Source organism: Pogoniulus pusillus, chromosome 8, assembly GCF_015220805.1.
Source record: "Pogoniulus pusillus isolate bPogPus1 chromosome 8, bPogPus1.pri, whole genome shotgun sequence".
NCBI classification, from domain to species: Eukaryota; Metazoa; Chordata; class Aves; order Piciformes; family Lybiidae; genus Pogoniulus; species Pogoniulus pusillus.
The window spans coordinates 2,821,780-2,833,897 of record NC_087271.1 but is presented as its reverse complement, the minus strand read 5'-3'; the positions used below and the strand labels follow the sequence as shown (position 1 = coordinate 2,833,897).

General features: G+C 43.5%; 1 protein-coding gene across 19 annotated transcripts in view; it reads right to left on the bottom strand.

The window, feature by feature from the left end:
* Positions 1-12,118, bottom strand: part of NFIA (nuclear factor I A) — a 422,658-nt gene that overhangs the window by 257,368 nt on the left and 153,172 nt on the right. For all 19 annotated transcript variants that reach the window (XM_064147011.1, XM_064147013.1, XM_064147002.1 and 16 more), the window contains one exon: positions 8,787-9,318. In XM_064147011.1, coding sequence (XP_064003081.1) covers positions 8,787-9,318 — 532 coding nt within the window. The remainder of the gene's footprint in view (positions 1-8,786; positions 9,319-12,118) is intronic.

Here is a 12,118-nt window from a genome sequence, read left to right as displayed (position 1 = left end):
CCACGGCGTGTGTGCACCAGGCAAGTGAGACGGGCAGAAGAAACCCACTGACCTGTGCTACCCAGGTAGTGCCAAAGTCTTCCCACTGCACCCTATGTGGTTCATGCTGGAAAAGACCTCAGTGATATACCCTCTTGTGTTTTCAAACAACCTTTGTACATCACCAAAAAAAAAAAATCAGAGCACCACCAAGTTTTATCTCATTGACCAAATAAACACCAAGCACCATGCTCATGCAATCCTCTCCAGCACAACCAGCTCACCTGGCTGAATAACCCTGCCTTGGACACCCACCAACCCCATGATCATTTTATACTTCACTACAGATATATCTCACCCCAAAACATGAACATGCTGAAATATCCAATCATGTTCTGGCACGCATGCAAAAAAAGAAAAAAAAGCAAGCCCATGGCAACAAAGACGACAGCTTGCCAATGGCAGCTGCTGCACGCACACACAAAATTAAACTATATTCTTCTGGAAAGGGATATTATTATGGCATTTGTTTCCCCTCACCCATCACCCTCACCCATTCCCTCACAAAATAAAGGGCGAAATATCAATACAGATAAAAAATTAGGAGAGATGCATATAAATAATAATAATAAATAATAATAATAATAAAAAAAGAGAGAGAGGTGTTGCCCTGAGGAGGGATAGGATGAAGAATACAGGCTTTAGCAGGACATCCAACTGGGATTGGTGCTGCCCTGAAAATCTGGGCTCACCTGCAGCAGTTTTATGGTACATTGCAAAGAAAACATTCAGCCCTTCAATTGCAGGAGGCCCACAGACGCTGAACGACATCAAGTTTGGTCAAGCTCAGCCCCCAGCTAGAAGACAAATTTCCAAGCACATGCTTATATATGTGTTAAATAGCATCTGAAGATACCTATCTGGGCTGCCTTTCCCTGATGTGGACCTGCTAGATGCCTCCCGTGCTGCTATGCGATGCAGGAGATTGCCATCTCCTCACTTGTGAAGATAAATGTCACATCGGACCTCTGACATCATGTATTCTCCTTGTAATTATTTTTGATATCATAAGAGTTGTACAGGGCACACAATAAAATTAAAAAGTAGAAAGCAAGGTTAATAAGATTATCGTGTTGGTATAATAGGTAATGCATTTTGCAGTCTATCCCTAAATCTGCCCTCTCAAAACGTAATTAAATAACTGTGATTTATATTTTAAAGGAGCGCAGACACGCCGTGTATCCTCCTACCCACGTATGCTAATTGCTTTCAGCCCTTAAAAAAAAAAGCCAAAACCACCACCAAACCAAAATCACACAGTTGTTTGCAGCTTTTTCTTCCTCAAGTGTAAATAACTCAACTCAGGTCCAAGTTACGAACAGCAAAGCCCGGGAAACTTTCAGAATGGCATGCCATTTAAACCCGTCTTGATTTTATCTTACTAAATCTAATGGCACTGATGTGCACCAAAGCCCACGAGGAAGGAGAAATAACTTCCTGGGGCTCTTTGCACCAGCCCAAAGAGCCAACATGCCGGCTGGATGCCACAACGGGATAGCACTCGGACTAGAAGAGTGGATATTAAGAAGCTGGAGAAGAGATCAAGACCCTCATTGGACAAACCTATGGATGTATAGGCTCAGGATACCTCCTCCTGGGCCTCAGCCTGGATCTGCAAGCACTGCAGAGGCGCAGGGACTGCAGGCAACGCACGCCTGCACACTTCACCATAGCCAGAACTCAACTGCGCAGCTCTCCATTTTGCACTTGCAGACGAGAGTCTGGCACACAAAATGGAGGCTCTGGTCTGTTTTACAGACAGCAGCTACGAATCCAGCCCGAACCCACCCGCTCGACGGGAGCCATGTCCTCCTCCTTCATGCCAAGCTGCAATGATGCCACATGGAGGGCTGAGCTCAAGTGCCCACATCCATTGCTGGGTGTGGACATGGACCTATGCTAGCTAGAAACATATCCGAGAAACACAGAATTGCTGTTAGCTCCTCAAAATTAATTAGTGAGTGGATCGGGCAAGGCACTGCCCTTGCAATTGGGCATAAATTACCCCGAAAGAACTTGCTGGGATGAAGTTCACCCCATACACGACAGGCACCATCACGCACACGCTGACCCCAAGTGAGTTTTTTGGTAGCTATCATAATGCAGGTAATAATTAACAATGCTCAAAGAATAAATGAATGAAGAGCATCACATGAAGGGAAAAAACAAAGCAATTTAAATGAATTTTAGCCCACCGACAACCCTCACTGTCATAAGGAAACCTTCAGGGTCGGCTGCTGTTAGGAGGCTAAAATAATTTGCCCTGAATTTACAGCCTGTAATTTAATCAGCGGCTCCAGCCCTTGCCTGCACAGAAGGGAGTGGGGGCAGAGTTGGACCTGTGGTTCCCACAAAGATGCCCCAGAAGCAGTCTCACCAGGGGCAGTCCCCAAGCCCTGGAGGGTCCAACTCTGGGACACGTATCAAAGCACAGGCTTTTGGGCAGAGGTTGAGCAGCAGTCTGGGGTTTGTTTGCTGGTTGCGAAAGTGTTGGCCGGTGCCTGAACCCAAAGCATGCAGGGAAGAAGGAGGAGGAGCTGTGAGGAAGCTCAAGACACGGAAAGCAAGGGATGCCCTTTCCTTTACATCTGAATGGGAAGAAAATACATAATTGTAATAATAAATAGCAGGGTTTAAGAACAATTAGGATTCCACTGTCTCTTTGAAGGGTTTGAAAAGCTGACATGTTTTGGGTTCTCCAGATTCAGCTTTGAGGCCTCAACCAAGAGAAACATTCAGCCCCGCTGTGTACAGCAGTGACCACAACAAAGATTGTGGTTTCTCCCACACTCGACTTAAATAGATCTAAATTAATGCTATTCATCATTGGGTGGAAAAGAAAGGAAATATAAAAGTGCAGTCACTTGTAGACAAGCCAGCACTGGGCAACTTTCTTACCATTCAAAGGCTTCTCCTGCTTCTGCACCTCGAAGCCTGCAGGGGCAGGGAGGTATGGAATAACAGCCCCTATACCGGCCGAGCCCATCACCTGGAAAACATCCTGGGCATACGAAGTACGTCTTTATCCCTTGTTTATTTGTTGTTGCTGCTGTTGTTGTTGTTGGAGAAAGGGGAAAGCTAAACCACATGACTGAACTCCTGCCAGGGGTTCGTGATAGAGCAGACCGTCCTGAGTGCCGCACCAGTTAGTATCTGAATTATCACGGATACTCGCCGGCTCAGTTACAACAGCACCAGAAGAGCAGTTGTCCCACCTAAATCCTGCTTCTGTCAGCTACTGCCCTGCTCATGGCTGCAGAAAGTGCCTGGTCCTGCTCCCCAAAGGGGAGAGCACCAAGAGACTGAGATATCTTTCTGAGCCATGTGGGGTGGATAGATCCCAGAGTTTCATGCATGCCCGTGATACATGGGTGCATGAAATTTGGGGTGTCAAAGATCTTGCAGCTGTCATCTCCCCACCTCTCCTGACTAAGATATAGACCCAAGCTCCCACCACTGACTTATTATAGGCATTTTTAATAAGGCTAAGACAACTTAAAATCTGCCTTCTCCTGGTACAGCTTGAGGGCAGAAACACTGAGAGATATCTCCATTTCACTTTTTTTCTTTTGAACTACAGATGCCTCACTGTGGTAAAAATTAATGGAGAAAAAAAAAAAAAAAACCAACTCTGAACCCCTCTGAACCCCCAAACACTAAAACTCAGCTGAACACTGAACTGAGCAGGGAGACTTATAGAGGGAGAGCGTGTGTAACACCTGCTGGCTGAGCATTTTTTAGTCGGAGCAAAAGTAATTTGTCTGTGTGTAGGGACTATTATCATTGCAAGCAAAACTTTAAGGATCATTTTGGGCATACACTGGACTGACCACATGCTGAAGGTTTTCAGAATCCTTATATATGGAGGGAACATCACAGATGCTTTAAAAGTCTTTAGGTATGTGTAAAAATGGCATAGAGACTACATATTATCTCCACAGAACAAACACTGTTTTGAGTTGTGGTCCTTCTTAACTACCATTATAAGCTGTCTAAACAGCATTTTGGTTGAAACTTGGGAGGAAAGAAGAGGGGGAAAGGAAAAAAAAAAAGAGCCCACTGATCTTACACCTGCTCTTTAGCAGTGGGAAGTGGGTTCTCAATCTGTTAACATGACCATCTGGCCAATCTGCATATCACGGCTATCTGGATTACTGTACGATGGAATGACAATAACATAGCCAAAACAAAAGTAAAATGCATCAAAACCCAACAGTGGTGAGGAGGCCCTTTTGATTTTCAAATTAAATAATAAAGGTGGGATCACAGCAAAGCGAGAAAGTCAGCTGAATAATTAAAAATCAGCCTTCACTACGGCGTAATTAAGTAAACAATATGGTGAGCGTTTCTATAAGAGCCGGCAATAGTTTTCCACCGTTGAACGCTCCACTTTTGCAAAGCAGGGCTGAGGAGTTGAAGACGCTGCGACAGCTCTTTTTGGTGATGTGGAGTATTGTCAGGACACCTCTCACATCCCTGCAACACGCCGAAGCAGCTGCGGCTATTAACAGGATTAATGCAGCAACAATCAATACCAATTGTACTAAAAGATTACAGGCGCACAGCCTGATGTACCTTTCTGACTCCCCCCATACTTCCATGGGCGTTTTGGCTATCTGCGGTCATTTTCCGCATTAGCCGCTCTTTGGGTTATTCCCATGGATGTCTCTTTGCGGTGCCTCGAGTAGAAAGGTCTGAAATCCACTGATGAGAACTTAAAATGAGTCTGCTTAAAGTTCAAGGTCATGTGCTAGATACTACTGCCCAGGCAATTAGCCACAGAGCATATTTAGAGGCTAAGTAAATTCTCACAGTCGCAGAACCAAGGCTGACTTCTTGCATCTTCGCTGGCCTCTACTCTAAACACAAACACAAAAAAGAGCTTGAGAAAATAAACCACTCTCCCTAGATTTTTCTTAAATTTGGGATTTTTTTAAATGCCTTTCTGAAAGATTAAAAGATTTTCTCTGCCACAAATACCTCGCCAGCTTAATTCTCGTCCGGAGCACACAACGATGGCCGTCCGAAAACACAAATCAGGCATTGCAGCATCGCCTCCTGGCCTGCCATCCAGCTTTGTCCACTGGAGAAGTCTCTAAAAACTGTGACCTCTCACAAAATTTAACTACTTCCATTGCAAATCTATTCTCCAATCTGATCACATTAGCAGAAGGGACTCCAAAGCAGTAAAAAACTCCAGAAAGTTCTCGGTTGAGTGCCTACTAATGAACAAAGGTTAACTTTATCTAAAAGGTCAAATGCCTGGTGGCTAAGGTTGTGACCTTAACAACTTAAATTGTGACCTTGCCACGTGCCTAGTATATTGTAGATTCTGATACAGATCATCTGGTAAAGGACCGGTCATAAATTAGCTTTACTGTTCGACTCCCACAAAGAAAACGGTTTGCCACAATGGTTTCCAACTTGTCATTTGATACAAGCTCAGAATAAGTGAAAACTAAAAAGCGAACCCAAGTTCAGGGTATGAAAATGCCACCTGCTTTTAGTTAAGCTGATTAGAAACTGCAAACTGAGAGCAATACTCTAGATTTCAGTAAGTTTTTTGGTAAACCTCTAATCCTCAAATCACCAATCTTCCTTTCCTTGATTTTTTTTTTTAATGAAAATGCCATGTACTTTGCCTATTTGCCTATTTTTATTTTCTCTAGCCAGTTCTTAAAGAGAATAATTTATTTCAGTAGCTTTGTAAGAAGCACTATTTAAATCTGCGCACGTGTTCCCTTACAGATGATAGTGCCCACTGAAGAAAAAGAGTGGATTCAAAGCAATAATTATTGTACATGTTTAGAAGGAAAGGGACATCTCGCTGCTGAAGTCATCTCGAATAAAGGTGACTTGGAAGAGAATACTCTCCCTCTCAAAAAAACCCCAAAACAAACAAACAAAGAAAAAACTCAGAAGAAGAAGAAGAGTGGGAAAAAATACTAAGAAAAAGAGAAGCAAGCACTATGGGTGAAAAGGTCACAATGGTTTTGGCACGTATCTTCGAGCACGTTTCAGAGTCTGTGCCTCCTGCCAATACTGGCAACTTCTCAAAACTTTTAAGGAGGTAAAAACATTGTTTAGTGTTTACAAATCTTCTGTACTATAGCAGATGCTTGTCAAATCCGCTATATGTAAGTTGACCAGCCTACCTAATATTCACGCTGGAGACTTCCTCCTTTATAAATAAGTGGCCCATACATTTGGGGAGCGAGGTCTGATGGAGTTTGAGACAAAGGACCCTTAATATTTTTTTTCCTTTTGTAATTTTCCTGTTGCGCACCCGGCACAAGCTGCCATTACTGCGGGTCTGCGGGAACCAATGGCTGTCAACTTGGCCAATGTTCAGGTGTAACAAAGACTTCTGGGATACATCGGAGGGGAGAAAAAAAAGGGGGAAAAAGGGAGAATAAAAAAAAAAGGTAGCCTATGCATGAGGCGTTTGGTACACCTCTGTGAGGCGATACAGTCGTCGACCGCATTGTGCCACCTCCTCAAAATCATTTTGTCTCCCCTCCCCAGCGAGGTTTAGCAGGGAATGCGCCAGCACACGCTACTGCATTAGGAGCACAATGCGATGCGTGCAATCAGCAAACAACGGCCGAACACGCGAAGCGGTGCGATCTGCACCGTCGCGTTACTGCTTACACAAAACCCCAGATCTACCCAAAAATATAGGTGCCTTGGCCTCACGCTGAGTTTCCACAGTACAACGGACTGTTAGTGCAGTTCCTGCCTGTTGATGATGAAGGTAGAAATAAGAGTTTGCTAACAAGGCTACTGTTTGCCAACAGTGTGCTGATAAGATGGTATATCCCTAATCGCAATATTGAACTTTTACAACGTCTATTACCTGGTGGTTACAACAAGGAGAGAATCCCTTTAAGCTTCCCAGAGTACTTACACCTCTGGGTTTGGTCTCCTTCTCCCCATCCTACATTTTTTGTGACTCTACACATAGGCTAAACCAAGACCGTTGGTTTCTGTTAACAACTTTTGCACTCCGCAGAAGGCTGATTAGGAAACACAATGCGGAGCAGTATTTACTGGCACCGCGCTACATACAAATCTAAACAATAAAAACCTGCATGCTGTACTGTAGAGCAGTAAAAGGCAGCTTTCAGACAGGGATATCAAAGCACTGAGAGTGCATCACCCCGCTCCAATGTGCAGAGGAGGAAACTGAGGCAGACAAAAAGGGATGCGAGTCCCTGGTCTCTTTGGAGCCAGTGATGGAATGAGAGGTGACCTGCAGTGCCCCAGTCCCAACCTCCCTTTGGTTAGCTATTAATTGGTAGTCCTTCCTTTACCATAGCCTGTAATAAATCGCAGAGCAAATAAATAATATTCTACAGTATTTGCCTACCTCCCTTCTGCCATAAACGTGCAGTATGATTTACCAGATCACACCGGAGTGCAAAGTAAATTTTGCAGCTTATCTGTAGGAAATACCATGAGGGTACTCGAAAGTTATTTCCGAACAGGGATTGTACTGTAAAAATCACAGCGGTGACACTGTCTCTCACAACAACCACTGCAGGGACCCAGCAGAGAGAAACTTTGATGTAGCCAAAACTTTCTGCAAGACCCTCCATTGGGTGGGTGGAGGGTCTTGCCAGGTGGCACTGGAAGTGCAAGTTGCCAGCACTGTAATTTCCTTAGCTTTCTTATTGATATATACTTATATAGAAGTGGTTTCCTCTACTGTGATTCCTTTCTCTGCTCTTCGGTTTTTTTTTTTCCAGCCCCTTGCTTGCAAGTCAGGCTGAAGCCCAGGGGGACCTATGCATGCCATACATGAAAAACAGGGCCTAGTACTTCACACATGCACATTTTTCTGCAGTATAATCACTCAGGAGAACTACAATAGCATATTATTTTATCCAGTCACCATAGTACACATCCTCTGAGCACACAGAGTCGCTCTGCGGGCAGGGTGTACTTCGGGCTGGAGTCAGAGACCCCAAGGTTTTCCAATCACCGGCAAAAACCAACTCAGTTCCCCTCCCAATATGCACAATATTACCAAACCAGAAATATGTTTGAAGACCTGCTGCTCTTTGAAGTGTATGAACTGTGATATTTCAGGGGGTGGTTAAATGCCCTTTTTTCCCCATAGGATTACTCAGGGAGTTGTTTCATGGCCGCTTAGACCTCATGACTAGGTTTGCAATTGAGGGGCTGTCTTCTCCTTTCCGTCAGAGCCCAATCCTTCAGGATTTTCACATGCCCACGGCGTGAGGATACCTGCTACTCTTGACCCCCTGGCCTCAGGCACTCCTAGGCCTCCTGGACTACTTTGTGCATAACACATACAAATTTTATTAAATTAAAATAATAAAAAAATATATAATTAAAATCTGCTTTTCCCAAAATCAGGATAAAGGAAGCCGCGGCCGGCTGTGATCCCTCCTAGGACAACATTTAAAGTAACACCTGTGAATGATGCCCGAAACACCGTTAATCCCGGGAAAACAAGAGCCGCTTCTACAGTGCTGCACCTTCAATGCCCACAATAAAAAAAAAAAAAAAAAAGGGGGGGGGGGGGGGGGGCCGAGGGAAAAAGGGGGAGGGAAAAAAAAAAAAACAAGGAGAATTTTGGCACTCTTCTCATTGCCCCGGGAAGTTGAAAACCCACGCTCCCAGCTCCCTCCCCAGCTCATGCAGCCGTTGCCATCAAGGCACGACACCCAGTACAAAGATAAACTGAAAAGTTGTAGAAGGTGGTATAGAAAGGCACTTACCTGCTGCGTGCACAAAGTATGCCAAATATAAATCGAGTTCCTTAACAGAAACTCCTATATGGTGGGGCTGTACGCACAGCCCAGGGTTAGAGCACTGTGGGGACTTTACAAGGCGCTCGCCATCAGTACTTTCGAGCGGAATACCTTTAAATAAAATCACCATAACAAGGTCCAACCTCCAGACCTTATCTGCCTGGCGAAGGCAGTCAATTCTTCTCATCTTGCCCTTCTGGTCTGGATTGGAAAGAACGCAACACGGAGGCTTTTTTCCTGTGACTGTGAGAACAAAATCCTCCCGAAATTCAGGCCTGATATCTTTCCGGAGCTTTGCCAGAAGTCTGGATGCCCATTTTTGCTTTACCTCGGGTTTTTCACTTAGCAGTTCGTCCTTCACGGCTCTCTCTTCCTCTTTTGACATGCGTTTTTCATGTTTTTTGAAGTATTTTCTTTTTCGGGCTTGCAGGTTGAACCACGTGTACGCAAACGCTCGGACGTGAGGCAGAAGTGCTTCGATGAAGGGATGAAATTCATCCTGAAAAAGTTACAGAGAAGGAGTGGTGTCACTGAAATCATCAACAAAAAAGCCTCTAGAAACAGGGCTTTTGCACGAGGCTCTCAGGCTTACTAGGACAGCAAGAAGTAGGAAGGTACTTATGTGTTTTATGGGCCGCAGGACCCGTACGCCTCACCAACAGACCCCAGCCCCGCCACTGCCACTTCCCCACTTCACCTCATACCAACCAAAACTCTCTGCTCCCACTGCCCAAAAGCAAGGTCTGACTTCAGACAAGCACGCAGGAGAAGACGGTGTCATGATTGGGCCCTTTTCCCCATCCCAAGTCTCTTAAAAAAAACAAAAACTGGTAGAATAGGTTAAAAGGTAAAAACCCCTCCGCAAGTCCACTTGCGGAGCGTGTATCTCCCTCTGCTCTCTCCCTGACCCCGCTGCTTGTGGTGTAGCCAGCGTATGCCCGCCAATTTGGCAAATCCTAAACATTTGGATGCCAATCAATGTTTGTATGGGGAAGTCTAAAGTATAGTAAAACTTTCCCTAAGATATATTTGGAAATAGCAGCAGGCAGTACAGTAAAATGCCAATATAGCTGCATACACAAATACAATGAAGGGTGGTTTTCTCCCCACTTCCTTAACAGTGAAGGGAGCAGAAAGTTACGCCGACGATTTCTCCCGCGCACACAATAACTACCCACTAAGATCCTAGGAAAAACAATTCTCAGATTGTAATTTTTTTTTTTAAAGTTTTGTTTATATTTAGCCAAAAAGAAAAAAATTGAGATATGATATTAGCGCAAAACTCTGAACCTTTCTATAAAATAAACAGAAACAGAAAAAATGGGTAATGCGGTAAAGAGAAAACTTTATAACCTGTGCAAATACAGAAAGAATTATTGATTTTTTTTTTCTTCACACATTGTGTTGTACTTTCATATACTTAAAAAGAAAAGCTCTGCTTGGAAAGTTCATTTGGCTATCCAGAGACACTGCTTGCGTTGTGCAATGATAAGTTAAAGATCACCCTTCTTTCCTGGCACAAAAATAATCACCACTAAAATTATGCTGACAATTAAAAAAAGGCAAGACAGAGCCTCTCCAATTTTGTTTTGCAAAAAGAAAAAAAAAAAATACATGTATCTCCTCAAAAAGTACTACATATATCAGTTAAGTATCAAAACATATTACAATATACTGAGGCCAGGCTTCTGTTTTTTCTCCGAATAAATGGATGACCAAACTCCAGGCTACACATTAAAATGTATATAGCCTGTGGGGGCCTGATCCAGCTCTGCATACTGAGGACATCTCTGCTTCCAGAGGCAGAGTTCCTCCTTTCCTCAGGATTGGGCCCTCTAGGAGGGAAAATATAAAGTAATTTCCGCAACACTTTTCCCCTCAGCATAATAAAAGTCACCCCCTGCTTGCCCCTTCAAGACAATACTGGGGGTTTTTCAAATTAACTTTTTTTTTTCCTTTTTAAATTATCCCATGGAGTATGTTTTCTACACAAACCATTTTAGGTTGAGCAAATATTGTTATTAAAACAGACATCTTATTTCCTTTCGACACCTGATTTTAACTTGCATTTTCTTATTGAAAAAAAATAAGAATTGAGAAATCAATAGTAAGAATATCAATCAGCAAAACCCTGTTGTAATTCAAAGCCTTCTGATAACTTACCAAAAGCTTTTACTGCACTTATTGTGCCTAGCCCCTGAATTGTAAATATTTAAATCTATAAGTAATACCACAGCATTTATTTTTATTTTAAACACAAGCAGTTTAAAACTACCCCAAGCCAACACAGTATATTTCATTAGAGTGCAGCAGACAAGTTCTAATCACAAGGACTATGAATGTTTCTAAAATATAAGCAGGTAAAATAAAACAAAATACTCCAGTGATTGGCACATTCCGTTTTTCTTTCCCCCCCCCCCCTCCCCCCTTCTCTACTGGAAAAGATCAGCGTTTCAAATTTCAATAAAGTTAAAAAAAAAAAAAGATTGCTGCAAGTTTGCAGTCGGCAGATTCAAAAAGTGAGAGAAGGCACAATCCCAGCACATGGAGCTGCTCTCACCCACCCGACACGGGCCCGGGGCGGGGGGGGGGGGGAGGTGGGAGGGAATAGATAAAAAGAGATAAAAAATAACAAAAATATAAAAACTACAGGTTCCTACAAGCTATTAAAAATAATAAACCCTCTCTTCTGATCCCTCCTGTCCTTTCCCTTCCCCACTGAGGGAGAGTGAAGGAAAAAAAGGCCTTTTGTCAAGTGGAAGTTTATCTGCGAAGGTACACAGAGAGCAGAGCCTAAACAGACCCACAAAGAGCCAGGGGAAAGCTTCCAGCTTTCCTAGTTTCTAAACATGTCTTGGTACATCCTGAAATATTTTAACTTTTCTGCTTTAAGCAGCACTTCATCCTGCCTGATCTCATGTGCTCGGGACTTTTTTGGCTCCACGTTGGATACTATCCAAGAGAGTCGCTTTAACCTGCGCTGAAGCAGATTTCTACAATGTGAACCTGAAAGGCGAGGTAAAAACAGTGCTCAAAAAACTCCCCAAATCCAACCCAACAAACCACACTTTAAAAGCATTCAGAGAGAGGGAGGAAAAAAATAAAAACAATAAAGAAGTGCTTTTGGGTGCAAAGTCAGGCCCTACGGCTGAAGTAAATGTGGGGCACCGCTGCTCAGCGCGAGAGGTGTGCACGTCCCTGTGTTAGACTCCAATGTGTCTTTTCAAAATGGTGTATGAAGAGAAAAGGTTAATGACTCATAAACAGAGCAACTTTCAAACTGTCTTGGTAAACACAGT